The sequence below is a fragment of the Oryzias latipes genome, chromosome 12 (assembly GCF_053564925.1).
Source record: "Oryzias latipes strain Hd-rR chromosome 12, Olatipes_Hd-rR_3.1".
Taxonomy (NCBI): domain Eukaryota; kingdom Metazoa; phylum Chordata; class Actinopteri; order Beloniformes; family Adrianichthyidae; genus Oryzias; species Oryzias latipes.
The window spans coordinates 7,745,113-7,762,532 of NC_136248.1; the positions used below are offsets into that span (position 1 = coordinate 7,745,113).

Sequence of the window (17,420 nt, forward strand, 5' to 3'; positions counted from 1 at the left end):
GGACGCAGAACACAGAGCGCTGTAAATAAAAGCATGAAAAATTGTACTGAAAAAAAATCAGTGAATCATCGAGACCACAAAAGATGAACCAGAATATAATAAGGGAACACTGTGTATGCAAAAGTTTGATCTATTGTTTATTTCAATTTAAGCAATTGGTGGTTCCAAGTGTTTTTCAACTGCAGGAACACATTTTTGTTTGACGGATAAACCCAAATCATCAGCAGACTGCAGTGACCATTTTGTTTGCAATGGGATTTAAAGTGCATTAGTCATGCCCTTGGAAAAAAAACAACAGTTTTAGTTTGTCATCGGTTGCTACTGTTTTTAGTTAGACTGAAGCCTTGAATATTTAAATATATTTGGCACAAAGTTGATGAAATTCATGAAGCTTTTCCTACACATCTCTAGATTTGTTATCTGTCAAATATAAGATGTTGCTTTTGCTCTTTGTCCTTTCTCTGTTTCTCTTTTTCACTGAATTGCTGTTTCTAGCTCTATTGTTCTCTTCTACCACAAGTGTGCAAAACATTTTGCAGCAGGAATCATGCCTATATGCTAGTAGCAGCTTTAAAGACCCCATCCGGTAAAAAAGGTAAAAATTGTGTTATTGGTGTTTTTAACATGTTCTTGTAGCGTTTTTCTCATGATGGAGGACATACACTGACCAAAAATATAAACACAACACTTTTGTTATTGCTCCCATTTTTTATGGTATGAACTCAAAGATGTGAAACATTTTCCACATACAAAAAATAACCAGTTCTCTGAAATATTGTTCACAAATCTGTCTAAATCTGTGATAGTGAGCACTTCTCCTTTGACAAGACAATCCATCCCACCTCACAGGTGTGCCATATCAAGATGCTGATTAGACAGCATGATTATTGCAGAGGGGTGTCTTAGACTGGCCACAAGAAAAGGCCACTCTGAAATCTTCAGTTGTATCACACAGCACAATGCCACAGATGTCGCAAGTTTTGAGGGAGCGTGCAATTGGCATGCTGATAGCAGGAATGTCCACCAGAGCTGTTGCTAGGGAATTGAATGTCCATTTCTCCACCATAAGCCGCCTCCAAAGGTGTTTCCGAGAATTTGGCATTACATCCAACCGGCCTCACAACCGCAGACCACGTGTAACCACACCAGCCCAAGACCTCCACATCCAGCATGTCCACCTCCAAGATCGTCTGAAACCAGCCACTCGGACAGCTGCTGAAACAATCGGTTTGCATAACCACAGAATTTCTGCACAAACTGTCAGAAACTGTCTCAGGGAAGCTCATCTGCATGCTCGTCGTCCTCATCGAGGTCTCGACCTCACTCCAGTTCGTTGTCGTAACTGACTTGAGTGGGCAAATGCTCACATGTGTTGGCGTCTGGCATGTTGGAGAGCTGTTCTCTTCACAGATGAATCCCGGTTTACACTGTTCAGGGCAGATGGCAGACAGCGTGTGTGGCGTCATGTGGGTGAGCGGTTTTCTGATGTTGATGTTGTGGATCAAGTAGCCCATGGTGGTGGTGGGGTTATGGTATGGGCAGGCATATGTTATGGGCGAAGAACACAGGTGTATTTCATTGATGGCATTTTGATTGGACAGAGATACCGTGACGAGACCCTGGGGCCCGTTGTTGTGCCGTACATCCAACAACATCACCTCATGTTGCAGCATGATAATGCACGGCCCCATGTTGCAAGGATCTGTACACAATTCTTGGAAGCTGAAAACATCCCAGTTCTTTAATGGCCAGCATACTCACCAGACATGTCACCCATTGAGCATGTTTGGGATGCTCTGGATCGGCATATACGACAGCGTGTTCCAGTTCCTGCCAATATCCAGCAACTTCGCACAGCCATTGAAGAAGAGTGGACCAACATTCCACAGGCCACAATACACAACCTGATCAACTCTATGCGAAGGAGATGTGTCGCACTTCATGAGGCAAATGGTGGTCACACCAGATACTGACTGGTTATCTGAGTCCCCTGACCCCCTCAATAAAACAAAACTGAAGATTTCAGAGTGGCCTTTTCTTGTGGCCAGTCTAAGGCACACCTGTGCAATAATCATGCTGTCTAATCAGCATCTTGATATGGCACACCTGTGAAGTGGGATGGATTGTCTTGTCAAAGGAGAAGTGCTCACTATCATAGATTTAGACAGATTTGTGAACAATATTTCAGAGAACTATTTATTTTGTGTATGTGGAAAATGTTTCACATCTTTGAGTTCATACCATAAAAATGGGAGTAATAACAAAAGTGTAGCGTTTTTATTTTTGGTCAGTGTATAAAACGCCAATTAAGATTAAAATAGCATTTTTGACTATTTCTTTATTGTAAATCCCTGTGAATCAGTAGCAGACAAAAAAGTGTGTTTAAATGAGCTGATTTGTCGTCCAGAAACTACAGTGGGCGGGCCACAAGGTCACTTCTCCGCTCCATTCTGCTGCATCCACTTGTAGACGAATAGATTAATGAAGATTGTTTTCTTTGTCCGAGCTGGCATCTGGCTCAAAACTGTACGGATGCTTAGCTCGAATACTGGTCGCCATCTTTGTTGCACCGTTGGTGTCAGGTTGGGGGTGTGAGTGGCTGTAAGCTCGGAGGAGAGCACATCAATGGAGAGCTCTCAGAGACTCGCCCACAACTCAGAGGCAATTTTTTTGCTGCCGCACTGCAGAAACTATGTCTTAGAAACCGACACAGGTTTTTGATTTTGGATCAAAACGTCATAATTAAAATACCACTGGTAACATTTTAACAATAGATCAAAAGATGTTTGGAGTGGGACTTAAAAAAAGATGTTTTTGCTGTTGACATTAAGAAGTCCAATCAAAAACATTTGCTTTCTGTCAATGAAATCTTATTGATCAGTGTGATTACGCTCTATGTTCTGAAAGAAACATGTTCTTTGGATCACTGAGGCGCATGTTAAGATATTTTGGAGCAACAGGGAAATTAGAGCTTAAATTTTAATTAGAAAACCTCAAGTAACTCATCAGTAGCAGCACAAGGATTTTAGCAGTTCTTGGCAATGACTGTCAAGGTTATTCACAGATTCTTTTGTATTTTTTATATTTTTTTATATGCCATTTTAAGCAAAAGCAAGAAAACAAGCAAACAGGTTTTTCTGCAAGTGGGGACATAAAAAATATTAGTTTGCTTTTTCCCATCCAGCAGAGTTTGAAAAAAACTTTATAAAGTTAAAAATATAAACTGTCAAGAAAATTGTCTTATGCAAATGGAAAGGCATAAAACAGCCAGAAAATATGATTTGACTCCTCCAATGCTACTAGGAGGAGGGGCGAGCAGTCGCAGCGGCCCCTTGCTCTCTCATTGCGCGTGTCTGTGTTTGTTTTTTTGCTTTTTGTTTATTATTTCTATTTTGTCTGTGATGCTTTTTCCCCGCCAGCCTACAGTAGAACATATGTACAGTCGACAGAGACTGTTGGAAATTAGAAATAGCAAAATATGCAGCGTTTTGGACACTAAGCCAGAGATGCTGGAAGAGCTGGGATTACTACACCAGCCAGAAATCACTACACAGAACTCGCCAACCACACCCACCCCAAGAAGGTCACACCGAAAACAGTGCGCGAGGACAAGGAAGAGGGGAATTTGTTGGAGGTATCCAAGCCCGACTGGCAGCTAACCCAACTCGCCCAGCCATTCCATCTACTGTATACTTCTAGCTAACGTGAGGTCATCTTCACGGAAACATGGCTAAACAACAACATTCCCGATTCTTCCAAACAACTGGAACAGCTAACATGCTATCGGCGGACAGAGACCTCGTAGACGGAGGAAAAACTCGCCGCGGCGGGGTTTGTGTTTACATCCGTGACGCGTGGTGCCGGGATGCTAAGCTGGTAAGCAAACACTGTTCACCGCGGGCGGAGTTCATGATCCTGAAGTGTCGTCCTTTCTACCTGCCGAGGGAGTTTACTGCGATTTTATTAGTGGCAGTAAACATCCCCCCAACAATAAACAACGGTGACAGGAAAGCGGCGCTAAATGAACTATACCAGGCCATTTGCAAACAACAGACAGCAGATCCAGATGGCTTCATCATTTTCGCCGGAGACTTCAACCACGCTGATCTCAAAACAGTCCTACCAAAATTTCGTCAGCATGTGCACTTTCCAACTAGAGGAAATAACATACTGGACCTGTTTACACTCCTCACAAAACAGCCTACACAGCAACCCCCCTCCCCCACATCGGAGCATCAGACCACATCAGTGTTATGCTAACCTGCATACAGACAAAGGGGGAAACTAGCAAAACCAGTCTTGAAGAAAGTAAGAGTGTGGCCAGAGGGAGCATCCTCTGCCCTTCAGGACTGCTTTGAAACAACAGACTGGGACATGTTCAAACAAACTGCCACCTACAACAACCTCACAGACATCGAGGAGTACACAAACACAGTAAACTCCTACATCATAAAGTGCACTGATGATGTGACACACAAAAAACATCATCATTCGAGCCAACCAGAAGCTATGGCTGACAGGGGAAGTCAAGGGGCTGTTGAGGGCCAAAGACAATGCCTTCAGAGCAGGGGATGAAGCTGGCCTATAACAGCAAGAGCCAACCTTTCCCGGGGCATCAGGAAAGCAAAAATGGATTACATGCACAAGGTATCTTCTCACTTCAACGACAGCAGAGATGCACGGAGCCTGTGGCAGGGCATCCAGGCCATCACAGACTACAAGCCTGCACCACAGAGCTGTGAGAACAACACCCCCCTTCTCAACAACCTGAACAGCTTCTTTTCACGCTTTGAAGGACTAAATAGCACACACCCACAGAAAACGCCCCCCTCCCCCCACGACCAAACTTTGCACCTGACAACTGCCAGTGTGAAGAGGACACTCTCCACCATCAACCCACGGAAAGCTGCGGGTCCAGACGATATCCCAGGCCGTGTGGTGAAGGACTGCGGAGAAGAGCCAAAGGATGTCTTTACAGACATCTTTAACATCTACTTGGAGCAAGAGATCGTCACATCATGCTTCAAGGGCTACCACCACCATACCTGTGCCAAAGAAACCATCACCATCCTGCTTCAATGACAATGACCCCATAGCACTTAGCCCATCATCATGAAGTGCTTGAAAGGCCAGTCATGTCAGATAAAATCCACCCTTCCCCCCATCCTGACCCCTTTCAGTTTCCATACCGACACAAACGATCGACAGAGGACGCCATCTGTTCTGCTCTTCAGCTCTGCATTTAACACAATAATACCACAGCAACTCTTTTGCTAACTGGACAAGCTGGGTGTTTACACCCCCATCTGCAACTGGCTGCTGGACTTCCTCAGCCGAAGACCACAAACAGTACGTGCCAGCAACAACACCTCAAATACAATCATTCTCAACACCGGGGCACCCCAAGTCAGTGTGCTTAGTCCGCTACTCTTCACCCTGCTGACACATGACTGCACAACAACCCACAGCACCAACCACCTTGCGAAATTTGCAAACGACACAACTCAGGTGGGTCTCATCACCAAGGACGATCAGACCAACTACAGGAAAGAGGTACATCTGCTGACAAAATGGTGCAGAGATAATAACCTCCTGCTAAATGTCAGCAAGACAAAGGAGATTGTTGTCTCTTCCAGAGGGGCCACACTCAACACCTGCCACTGATCATTGAAGGTATTGCTGTGGAGAGAGTGATCAGCACAAAATTCCTGGGGGTACACATCAATGAGGACTTCTCCTGGACCGCCAACACCACATCATTGGCATAGAAAGGTCAGCAACGTCTCTACTTCTTGCGGAAATTAAAAGGATCAGGTGCTTCACAAGCCATCATGACCACATTCTACAGAGGAACCACTGAGAGCATCCTCTCCAGCTGCATCACTGTGTGGGGTGGTAGCTGCACACACAGCAACAGGAGAGCCCTGCAGAGCGCATAGTCAACACAGCCAGGAGAATCATTGGAACACCAGTCCCCTCCCTGCAGGACTTATACATCACCCCCCTCACCCGCAAAGCACTAACAATAATCAAGGATGCACACCACCCTGCACACGACCTGTTCAGCCTTCTGCCCTCGAGGAGGAGGTACAGGAGCGTCCGCTCCCGCACCACCAGACTCAGAAACAGCTTTACACACCAGGCCAACAGGATGCTAAACACCCTCTCCCCTCTCCGCCTACCCACCACCCATCTCCCCCCATGAACAGTGCTCAAACGAACCCCCCCGGTGCCTTGAGATATTGCCTAAAGTGCACTCGCACTTTATTGGCTAATATTGTAAATTGTCTTTCTTGTCTTTGCTTTTTATTTATTTATTTTTATTTTATTTAATTTTTTTTCTCTTGGAGAGGCATGAGAGAGTAAGAAACGGAATTTCGATTCATTGTATGTGATGCATATGTGAAAAATTGACAATAAAGCTGCCTTTGACTTTGACTTTAAATGCTCAGTGTGATTTCAAATTGGTTGCTTCCATGCTGAAATATAAGCACATCCCACCTGTCTTGTATTTTATATACTAGTGTGGAATGTTACCTTATTCAGGAGAGGATAATCACAAGGGCATGTTTACATGATCATGTGTTATTCTGGATATTAGCTTCTTAAAAACAGAGTTAAGATATTGGTGATTTTCTAAATGAGACGCCCACTTTGATGAAAATAATGTTTTTGTTTAAAATGTTTGTTGACCAGTGGGATGGATGATGGGACGTAGGGGTGGGCTTACTGCGCACCAACAGCTCCGCCCACAACTTAGCGGCAAATTTCTAATGAACTCCTGCCACTCTGCAGAAACTATGTTTTAGAAATGGACAGTACTTTTTTTATTTTGTCTAAAAGTGATATAATTAGAACTAAAAGACCACTAGGAACACTTTGGAAATAGATCAAAAGATGATCGGAGTGAGACTTGAAGTTGATGAGTTAAAAAGTCAGCAAGGAATGAACAATTGTCAACTTAATGCAAGGTTTTTAACAGTGCAAACATCAAAGGATAAAGATTAAAATTACCCAAATAATTAAAACATCATAACATCTAAAGATTCATTTGACAATTCAATTTGGTATTTGTGATTGCCAATTTAATACATTCTCGATTTAGGCTCATTTTGAGCGATCTGATTCACTTACCTAAAATGGATTTAAGACACCTTTAGGCAAAACTTCAACCAGTGTGACTCAGAGATAAACACCTGGTACTGAACAGTGCATGTGAAGTTTTCCAAATTCCTTGTATTTCTTGCAAGATAATCAAATGTAAATTGAACAATATGAACAACAATATGAACAAAAAAACAAGAATTAATGTCAAATCCATTCACACTTTAGTTTCCTTAAGTTCACAAAATAATCCAAAGGGAACATTATTAGAACATTCTAGCACACTGACTGGTCACATGACTTTGCTAATTCAAAGTGTTTCCACACGTTGGACCAAAATGATGGCTTGATCATTTTTTGCTGCCATAACATTTGTGTTGTCCAATGCAATGGCACTTGGTCTTTTTTTCCTAAAATAAGTTAAAAGAAACAAATAAATACAAATAACAATAATGAAGGTAAAATAAAAGTAAAAAAATAAATAAATAAAAAACTAACAAGTCTCAGTCCAAGTGGTATTTTCCACTATTGATTCAAATATCAATTTATCTAATTTTGAAATGATTTTTTAATAGGTTGATTTGATTCGATTCTGCCTCAGACAAATCAATTTGGTTGGATCGTAGGAATAGAAATTGATTAATCAATTCATCGATTATTCGTTACATCCTCATTCAGTAGCAATAATTAAAAAGGATATAGATTTTGTTTTAATTTGCATTTTTCACAAATGTTAAAAATAATTTAAGGTAATCCATTGGCCCTTCAAAAGTAACTGTTCTAAAACCTCTGAAGTTCAAAAGGTCATTTCAAGCAACTACAGAAATGTATTTCTATTTTACTGCATCATTCTCAGAAACTGTTATATTTTCATGATACATTTTCCCCACATAATCCTTAGCATGTCATTATACTTTATTTGCACAATGTATTCTCCTATTTGGCATGGTGTTCATGGCCGATGCCGTCGTGAGCGGTAATCTGCTTTTAAGCTTGTTTGTCAAAGGATCTGGACCTGCTTTTCCTCCAGGTCAAAGCCTTTTTACATCTGGCTGTTCTGCCACTCCCTGCCCAACCTGACCACAGAATGTGATACTGACATTTACATAGCAATAAATTCACTGCCAATCCTAGCTGATGAATTGTTGAAGGTGAGGGCAGGGCAGACTTTAATTCCTGCCCAGGCTCATAAAAAGAGAGCAGGCTTTTGTTGCTGACTCAGAAGACAATTCCCTGCATTGATGCAACACCTCATGATGTATTGAAACTATGCACGACCATATAAATTCAGTCAGGACCCTAATATTTACTTGTGCTGGAAGCCTTGAATTACTTTCCCCCCTCTTCCTCTCAGCCGTTCAGCAGTGCGCTGAGGAAAGCTTGTGTTTCTTTAGGCAGGTATGCTAATGACTTGTCTCTCCTGCTGGGAGTGGAAGCTAGTTCTTCAGCCAAACAGCAGGTCTGAAAAAGAGGCTTTGAGCTCAGGCTTCCTCACAGGTTGCTGTGTTAGTAACAGGTGCAAGATGGGAAACTAAGACTCGCAGAGTTGAAAGGAGCGGTGTGTATTTCACCCCCCAGGCTAAAGCGGGCTCTCAGGTGTCTCATCTTCAGAACCAGACTCCCAACTGTTGTTCAGGTGCTGGGATGCTAATGCGAGTTATCCGAGTGATTTGGTCGTCTCAGGCTCATTTCCCTTGCTCCTTAGTTCGTTTGATGCAGGACGGTGCGTATCAGTTGAAGTCCAAGAACTCTTCATTTGGTTTGGCACAAACAAATTTATGCAAACTTCCGTGACTTCAAGCAGCTGCGTGAAGAAGTGCTTGACAACATTTTATAGCAACAAAGATTAGAGTTGCCTTATGCCAGGGGTCTGGAACCTGAGGCTCCAGAGCCACATGTGGCTCTTTTATCCCGCTATTGTGGCTCTTAGGTCAAAGAAAAATACAAATGTTTTTTAATTTTAAGAAGTAACATACTTTTTTAACTTCAAAGTGCATCAAGCAAAACAAAACAATCATATAAGTCAGACATTAAACTCAGTGACAAACAGCTAAAGCATACAGTAGTATGGATCACTCCGCAACGCTCCCTACTACCCATAATGCACCAACAACCCATCAAGTGGTGTGCCCCAGACCAAACCAGCAAGTCCTGATACAAAAGATCCCAATATGAAAATACAACTTTATAAATGTCAGCAAAAAAAAAAAATTATTAATATAATATTATTGGCGGCAATAATTGGGGAATCCCTTAAGTGGAGTGGTGACTGAGGCGCAGGGGGAACACCGACGCACCAGATGCACCGGGTGACACCCCCCCCAAAAGCCCGCAGAGGTCCAAGAGGACGGCTCGAGGAAGTCGGAACCGACTCATAATCCACTCGTCCTCGTTTGCCAACAAGTCTTCTTGCTGTCTAAAGATGCGTTCACTCCGAATTCTTCCTTTTGCCACATCTTCTAAGAGCGCAAGATCAGCCATTGAGCGTCATTACGCATTGTGATGGGGCATTTTATTTCCCTCCATTTAATTGCGTCTGACAAGCTACAGATATCGGTAATAATCGACGTGGAAATGGGAAATTGTTCTGCGCAAATGTAATTTCTTGTTGCTTTCTGAATGGTTGAGACATATGCCATACATCGTTTTATCAAAAATAAAACAAACTAAAGGCATATGCATGAATACCATAATTCCGTAGCTTATGAAGAAATGTTTTACTATGAAAACAACTATCCCCAGTGGACAATTAATATGTCCGTCTGTCTGTCTGTCTAATTGCACCTATGTCTGCTCCGCCAGACGGACACATTGATGAGAATATCAGTTTTGTACATTATTTCGTTCTGTTAACTATATTATTTATGAGGATGAATTGCACAATATGCCAATATTGCAGAACATATTTCACTTTTCTTTCTGCAAATAAGTGTTCATTTGAATTTCTGTTGTAATTGTCGTTTGATTTTTTTGTTTGTTTCACTGCTGATCGATCAAACGGGTCTTCGTGTAGGCTGTTAATTGTAAGACTTGCTTTGTGAAGTCTTCATGTTATTTATGAGAGGCAGGATTGTCATTTTCACTTTCACGTGTTTCTTCCATCTGCCGACGGTGTCGCCGTTTCTCATTTCACCCGTTTTTGTGCGTACGCCTGGGTCAGAGCTTGCGTGAAGGACCGCACATTTTCCCGTCAAGTTTGCTTTTTATAAATCTCAATTATTGCGTAGAGAGTGGCGTACGCCTTCTTTTGTGCATACGCAACGTTTATAAATGAGGCCCCTGGGCACTCAATTTTGGAATTATAGATGCTTACATCTCTAAAAAATGGCAACACACTATAAAGTGCACAAAGTAGTGAAGGAATTCAGACACAACCTTAGTTTGTGATGATCCCATTTGTTGCAGGATGTCTTTTATTTTGAAAGGAACTCTTGTGAACCGCTGTCAAAAGTTTTAAACATAATATTTTTTTAAAAAGCTATACTTTTTCTTCATGTTTAAGTTTTATGTTTCTGGAGCGTATGGGTTATCAGTAATTATACCATGGTCCGGTTGAATACTCGATTCTGATTGGCTGGTGGGTATGCATTAAAACCTGATAACCGCACGGTGAAAAAAGAAGTTCGGTCAGCTAGCTTAAATGTTTTGTATCACTTCTTTAAAACAACCTTTTGCTTCATCATTTGGACAAAAACAAGCGGTAAGAGGTGAACTTTCTCTCTGAATTGATGCTTTATTCAAGCCATCGGGACGATCAGCATATATATATATCGCCGAAACTTGACTGCAGCGGTGGTGCTGCGCGACGCGGACTATAAAAAAAGCAATCCAAATCGGAAAAAAAAAAGAACTAAGGACTAAAACCTGGTTAATATGTATTGCCTTTGTAAGTGACCATGGTATAAGGGGGTTAATGGCCTTTGAAGTGTGCGTCGGATGGTTCAGGCTTCCACGGCGTGCGTTAAAAAGTAATGACCGCACACTTCGTCGGCCATTAACCCTTACGAAATCAATCTGAATGGCTCTTAAGGTGTTAAAGTCCCATTCCAATCATATTTTAGCTCAAATCAAAAAACCTTTGTCATTTTCTTTGACATCATTTCTGCAGAGCGGCAGGAGTTCATCAAAATTGTGGGCAGGATTGTTAACACAGAAGTAAGCTTGCGCTGATATCCCATCATCCCTTTTGTTTACACTCTATCCCGCTAGACTACAACCCCTCACAACCCCATACTAACATTAGCGGAGCAACAAAAATGGCGACCAATATTGGCGCTATCTCGTCATAAGGTTTCGACCCAAATACCAGTTTGGATGAGGAAAAGGAAGACGTACATGGATCGATCAGAATGGAGCGAGCAGTGAAACTTTGGCTCGCCCATTTCAGTTGTTGCGTCACAGCTGAGAGCTCTTTCAAACTACGAGTTTTTGTCTGCTTCTGATCCATCACGATTTGAAGAAATACTCAGATCTCAACCATCCTCCATCATAAAAAAAATGCTTTTAGATCATGTTAAAAACACCAAAAACAATTTTCATTGGAGTGGGTCTTTAAAGGTTGCAGACCCTTGATTTAGACTGATGTGTGCTTATGTGCTGTTGGGATGATTTCTCTTTTTTCTCTTGATACAGAAAACCCTGTAAGAAAAAGTCCATTCTTTTCCACATGACTGTGCATTTCATTTTCTTCTCAATGCTCCCTTGAGACTGTTAGGAGCTAACAGGGGCTTTAAAGTATTTGTTGTTATAGAGCAAAAAGATCAAAGGATTAATGTCTCCTCCACGCCCAGGATAGAAAGTCCCTGAGCAGCCATCAGTCTGTATAAATGCACGGTTTGCATGTGTTTTCTGTTTAACCCTATCATAATTAGTCAGTGTGCAGGAGTTGCATAAATGGATGTTGTGCTTCCTTTCTCATGTGCACAAACATGAGAGCATGCACAAGGGATAAGTCCTGTTAGCTACAGCAGTGTGGAGCCACACAGCACCACATTTCCAACCGGCTCACAGTTGAGCTCAATAAAGCCAGAAGGCATGAAGAGTGCATCCTTATCTGCTCCTGCCTCCAACAGAAACCTCCCCACTGCCGCCAAGAGCTGACGACATGCCTTGGAAACGATGTGGGCGTGCTGCCCGTGACTATCACATTTTCAGGGACATAAATGTCTGTGTTGCACAAAATAGTATTGAATTTAAATAATTTTTTATACAGACCCTTGTCAAACCAAACAAGACCCCTTTTAGACGATCTTCTCCTGAGCTTTTTCCTTATTTTTTGTAGTTTAATTTGAAAGCTTAATCTACCAACAACGTTATACATTCATTTCAGAAGAAAGCAAATCAATAACTTTGGTGGATCTTTCAATCTGAATAAAAATGAGCAAAGCTGATAACTTTGCTTTCTAAATGTTCTTGCCAGCAGCGTTTCCATTTTAGCTCTGCACAGGACAGGACCTCAAACTTGAACTGATGAGAAATGTGGATGTAAAAACAAGCCGATTTCCAAACAAACGAAAAAATAAGGTCAAAGAGTAATAGCAAGAAACTCACCATAGTATAATATGATACAAGTAAAATCCAGTGAAGGTCCTAAGGCTTCAGAAAACTGATTAAAATTTCTTCTATGATTTGTTTCTCTCTTTAAAGATAATGGGATTTCACTCCTAATTCACCATTTGTGGGGAATAATTTTTCCTCACAGCACTGAACGCATCTCTAAGTGTCTGTGTCACCTTAGTGTGAACTCAGTTTTAGGGTCCAGAAGCAGAATCCTTGTAGACTTTGTCAGCAATTTGAAGCCCTATTCTAGGACATTTAAAGCTGAATTCAGATGGGGGGTTGACCCATACGGGTGTTGCAGGCCAGGTCAGGACTCTGTGTAGGCCAGTCAAGTACATCCACACCAGACTTTGTCATCCATGTCTTTATGGACCTTGCTTTGGTCACTGGTGCACAGTCATGTTGGAAGAGGAAGTGGCCCGCTCCAAACTGTTCCCACTAGGTTGGAAGCATACAATTGTCCAAAAGGTTTTGCATTCAGAGTTCCTTTCACTGGAACTAAGGGGCCAAGCCCAGGCCCTGAAAAACAACCCCACACCATAATTCCTCCTCCACCAAATTTCATACTCGGCACAGTGCAGTCCAAAATGAACCTCCAAACCCAGACTGACTTGTCCATCAGATTGCCAGATGGAAAAGCGTGATTCATCTCTCCAGAGAAGTCGTCTCCAATGCTCTAGAGGCCAGCGGGTGCGTGCTTTACACCACTTCATTCAACGCTTTGCATTGTGCTTGGTGATGGGTGGCTTGGATGCAGCTGCTCGGCAATGGAAGCCCATTCTAAGTGTCTGTGTATTGTACTTGGGCTAATCTGAAGGTCACTTGAAGTTTGGAGCTCTGTAGCAATTGACTGTGCAGAAAGTCAGCAACCTCTTTGCACTTTGCGCTTCAGCATCCGCTGACCCCTCTCAGTCAGTTTACGTGGCCTATCACTTTGTGGCTGAGTAACTGTTGATTCAAACTCTTTTATTTTGTTATGAAAGAGCTGACAGTTGACTGTGGAATATTTAGGAGCCAGGAAATTTCACGACTGGATTTGTTGCACAGGTGGCAGGCATCCTTTCACAGTTCCGAGCTGGAATTCCCTGAGCTCATGTTTGGAAACCTGCTGAGGAACGTTTGCATGGATCCTATCTTGTGTTTGTTCTTGTCTAGGAAAAAACAAAAAAAGTCTGTTTTTCATCTGAGCTTAAAAATCACCTTTTATATAGAAAACAATTTAAAGAAGTTCATGACCTGTCCTTTACCAGAGGCATGAGCGCAATACTTCATCAGAAATGTTTTACCTACTTTTTTTTGTCTAATTTAAGAATCATTTACAAAATGGAGTGGTGTGTCCTTGGTTCACTGCAGCTGATAAATCAGAAGAGACTTTTTGAGGGGATGGGGGCACCTCCAAAATAGTTTTTTTTTTCACAGGAAATATAGACTAACAAAAACCAATGTGCTGGCTGCTCACAGTACCTCATACTAGACTGTCAGAATGTGACATAACATAAAAAACAAATCAGCTACACAGCTGCTGGTTAAACATTACAGAGTCTTTCATTTGCTAGATGTGTCCTTTTCAAAGGTGCAGCCAGCCTGAGATCATCTAAATGTGGCCTTCAACTATTTATATATTTGCATCAACGTACCTTATTCCTCTTAAGTTATGACATATCTGCAGTGACGGCTCCTTAAACCTTGCATTTCATCCATTCACAGATTATATTTTCCCTTCTTTTAGGGGATGGAAATGATACAAACAACTAGTCATAGATAGTTGTTCTGTACTCTTTTCACATTGGCTTTACCAATAATGTAAAACAAATTTTGCGTCAGCTTTAGTTTTGTTGTGGGGAAAATTCCACTCATATTCACTGGGAATTTGGTATAAAACATAAATGTTAATATATGGTAATGCAGTTTCTAATTTTCTTTGCTTTACATGGTGATTAGTCCCCCCCCCCCCCCCCCCCCAGTGTGTGTCCATCAGTTCTACAGGCTTTCATGTAAAGCAGATCCATTTTGTACTGCAGAACAGCACAGCTGCTCTGAATTTCACCTCTCGCTCAATTTAGCTTGCACTTAAATCACTTGCAATAATGCACTTTTTTAAAAGCAGCAGTTGCGCCATGTGGTCACCCTCATGCCTCCACCCCACCCCCACCCCTTTTATCTGATGACGGATCCATTCATGCAGCTTCCCTGCCTCAGCACAACCTGAACTCCAAGGTGCTGCAGTGACCTGCACCACACTAATGCAAGAAGCGCAAAAAAGTAAAAGACCTTCTGGGGGTCAATGGTTGGGATTTTCAAATGTGCTAATCCCCTGAGTGTATTCTGCCATGTGTTTTGCTTCACATTAACCCCACACTCCTCGCACTCTGTGGATTTAGTTAACTTTAGCAGCTCAGAACGTAAATGCTTTGCGTTATCACTGCCAGCATACCCACTGTGATGGGTACTGTCCATCTGTGATGTTGAAAACCAGACTGTAGACTATTCCGACTGTAGCACAGTCATTCTAACTCATACTGGGCCACACAGAACTACACTGTGCTACACTGGTCCCTACTGACTTATACTGGGCGCTAGTGAGCCAAACTGGGACCATGCTAAGTTATACTGGCCCTAACTATACTTTGCTATTCTGGGCCTTACAGGCATATACTAGACCATATTGAGTACTCATCCATACTGAGCTATGTTGACCTATACCGGACCATACTGGGCTATAATAGCAAAACAGAGCTAAACTGAGCTGTAATAAGTCAAACTCCATCATATGAGCCATACTGAGCTTTAGTGGGCCATACAATGTGATGAAATATTGGGCTATACTGAGTTATACTGTTCCAAACTGAGGCATACTGAGCTAAAGTGTACTTTGCTGCTCACTTGTATCTGTTTTTTAATGCCAGTGCATGCTGCTGAGGGGCTGAACCAGTGTGTTTTTGTTAAAGTTTAAAAGCTAGATTGGCAGTTGTAGGCTGCAGAGTGGAAAGAAATAAAGGGCTGATGTGGCAAAGCAACAGAGGCTTGAGGGAACGGTCACCTGGCAACCAGGAGATCAGATTTCAAACTCTGCGTGCACATGAGTGTGTTGTTTTGTCAGTGTCTTTGAGCATACGATGATATTTTCAAGCAACATTTGATGATATTAAACATTTTCTTCCCAGTCGAGCATCACACCAAAACCCACAGTAGCTGCAAAATGACATGATAAATCAGTTTTCTCAGTATTTTACCTCTTTTATAGTCTTTGTGTAGCTTGCCCGCTCCTTTTTTCACATGCACTGTGTGCCTGCAGGGCGAGTGTCTCTGGGGAAGAACGCCTCCCTGCGGCTGGAGCGCCTGCAACTTGATGACCAGGGATGGTACGACTGTCGGGTCCTCTTACTGGACAGGCCCTCAGATGAGCTGCGGAACAGCTCGTGGACTCTGCTCTCTGTGTCTGGTGAGGTTCTCCTTACAGAGCTGTGATTTTTCAAAGCAGACTATGGTGAGCAGCACAAAAAGAAAGATCAATCCAGCCATAAACAAGTGGGCTGCACCTTTGGTCCACACAATTGTTTTCACCAATTTTGTCAGTCAAACACAAAAGTTATGATAAATTACTTTATTTTTCCGCATTGATTCTGCTACATATTACCAGAGCTAACACGCCTTTGGCTGGTTATTAAAGCTCAGTGCTTTTTTGTAGCCAGCAGCTGTTTCGAAACTTTGACTGAGAAAAAATAAGAAAGAACTGAAGCCAAATGTTTGTTGAGATTCGCTCTGTACAGTGTTTTTCTGATCGCTGATATTATAGATCCAGCTTAGATAAAGCAGAATTCTGTTAAACCAGAACCCTCTGCCAACACACAGAACTGGGTTCCGTTTGAAGAAAACTGGACTGTGGGAATTAACTGGCATAAATCTGGCTCGATGGTCTGCTGTTGATACTGAAGCTGTGTAGATACTAGGCATGTGACGCGTGTTCTAGAACTTGCGCTCAGTGCGTTCTTGAACACGCGTCACATGCGTAGTATCTACACAGCTTAAGTATCTTTTAGTATACAGTGTTCACATTGGACTGTTGCTACTCGCTGCCCAATGCTACGCATCTCAGCCACCTACAGTTGAAAGAGGCTTGGTACGAAATGTTGAGACTCTGCAAATCTCGCGAATCTTACTCCAGACTTTTTACTTGACAGCTCTATTCCTATACAGTATTCCCCCTTTATTCGCAGAGGTTAGGGACTACAGACATCCGGGAATAGGCAGAATCCGTAAATACGGAGAACCCCTCCCCCCACCCTGCGGCCAAAGAATGTCTGTCACCATCCTTACTCATCAAAAACCCTTCTGATGCTTTATGCAACATTTATTTAAATATTTAATAAATATCGCTCAATGCAGTTTTTTTTGTTCTTCAGAGCATTAGACCTAACGTACTTTATAACACACATTATGAGTGTCACTCGTTCTTTTTGTGCCTTAAAAGCAGGAGCCCCGTGCTTCCGAGATGGCATTTTCTCCCAGGAGACGCGATTTCATCCATCATTCATTCATACGGATGATAATTATTCTCCGTGATTATCTTCCTTAGCATTTCAGGATATTTCTGGCTGTTTCTGAGTCAGCTGATGGCATTTCTCCATGCAGAGGCACAAACTTTGGTCATAGCGATTCAGGAACCGGTGAAACCACCTCCTGCTCGCTGTAAAATATTCTTCACCCTAAGGTAAACTGGAGGAGTCATGTGACTGAAAAACAAATCTGCGAATACG

General features: G+C 42.3%; 1 protein-coding gene across 2 annotated transcripts in view; it reads left to right on the forward strand.

Moving 5' to 3' along the window:
• LOC101155448 (protein turtle homolog A) overlaps nt 1-17,420 on the forward strand; it is an 84,589-nt gene that overhangs the window by 20,157 nt on the left and 47,012 nt on the right. For both annotated transcript variants that reach the window (XM_020707826.3, XM_011482007.4), the window contains exon 4: nt 15,959-16,105. In XM_020707826.3, the coding sequence (XP_020563485.1) occupies nt 15,959-16,105 (147 nt within the window). The remainder of the gene's footprint in view (nt 1-15,958; nt 16,106-17,420) is intronic.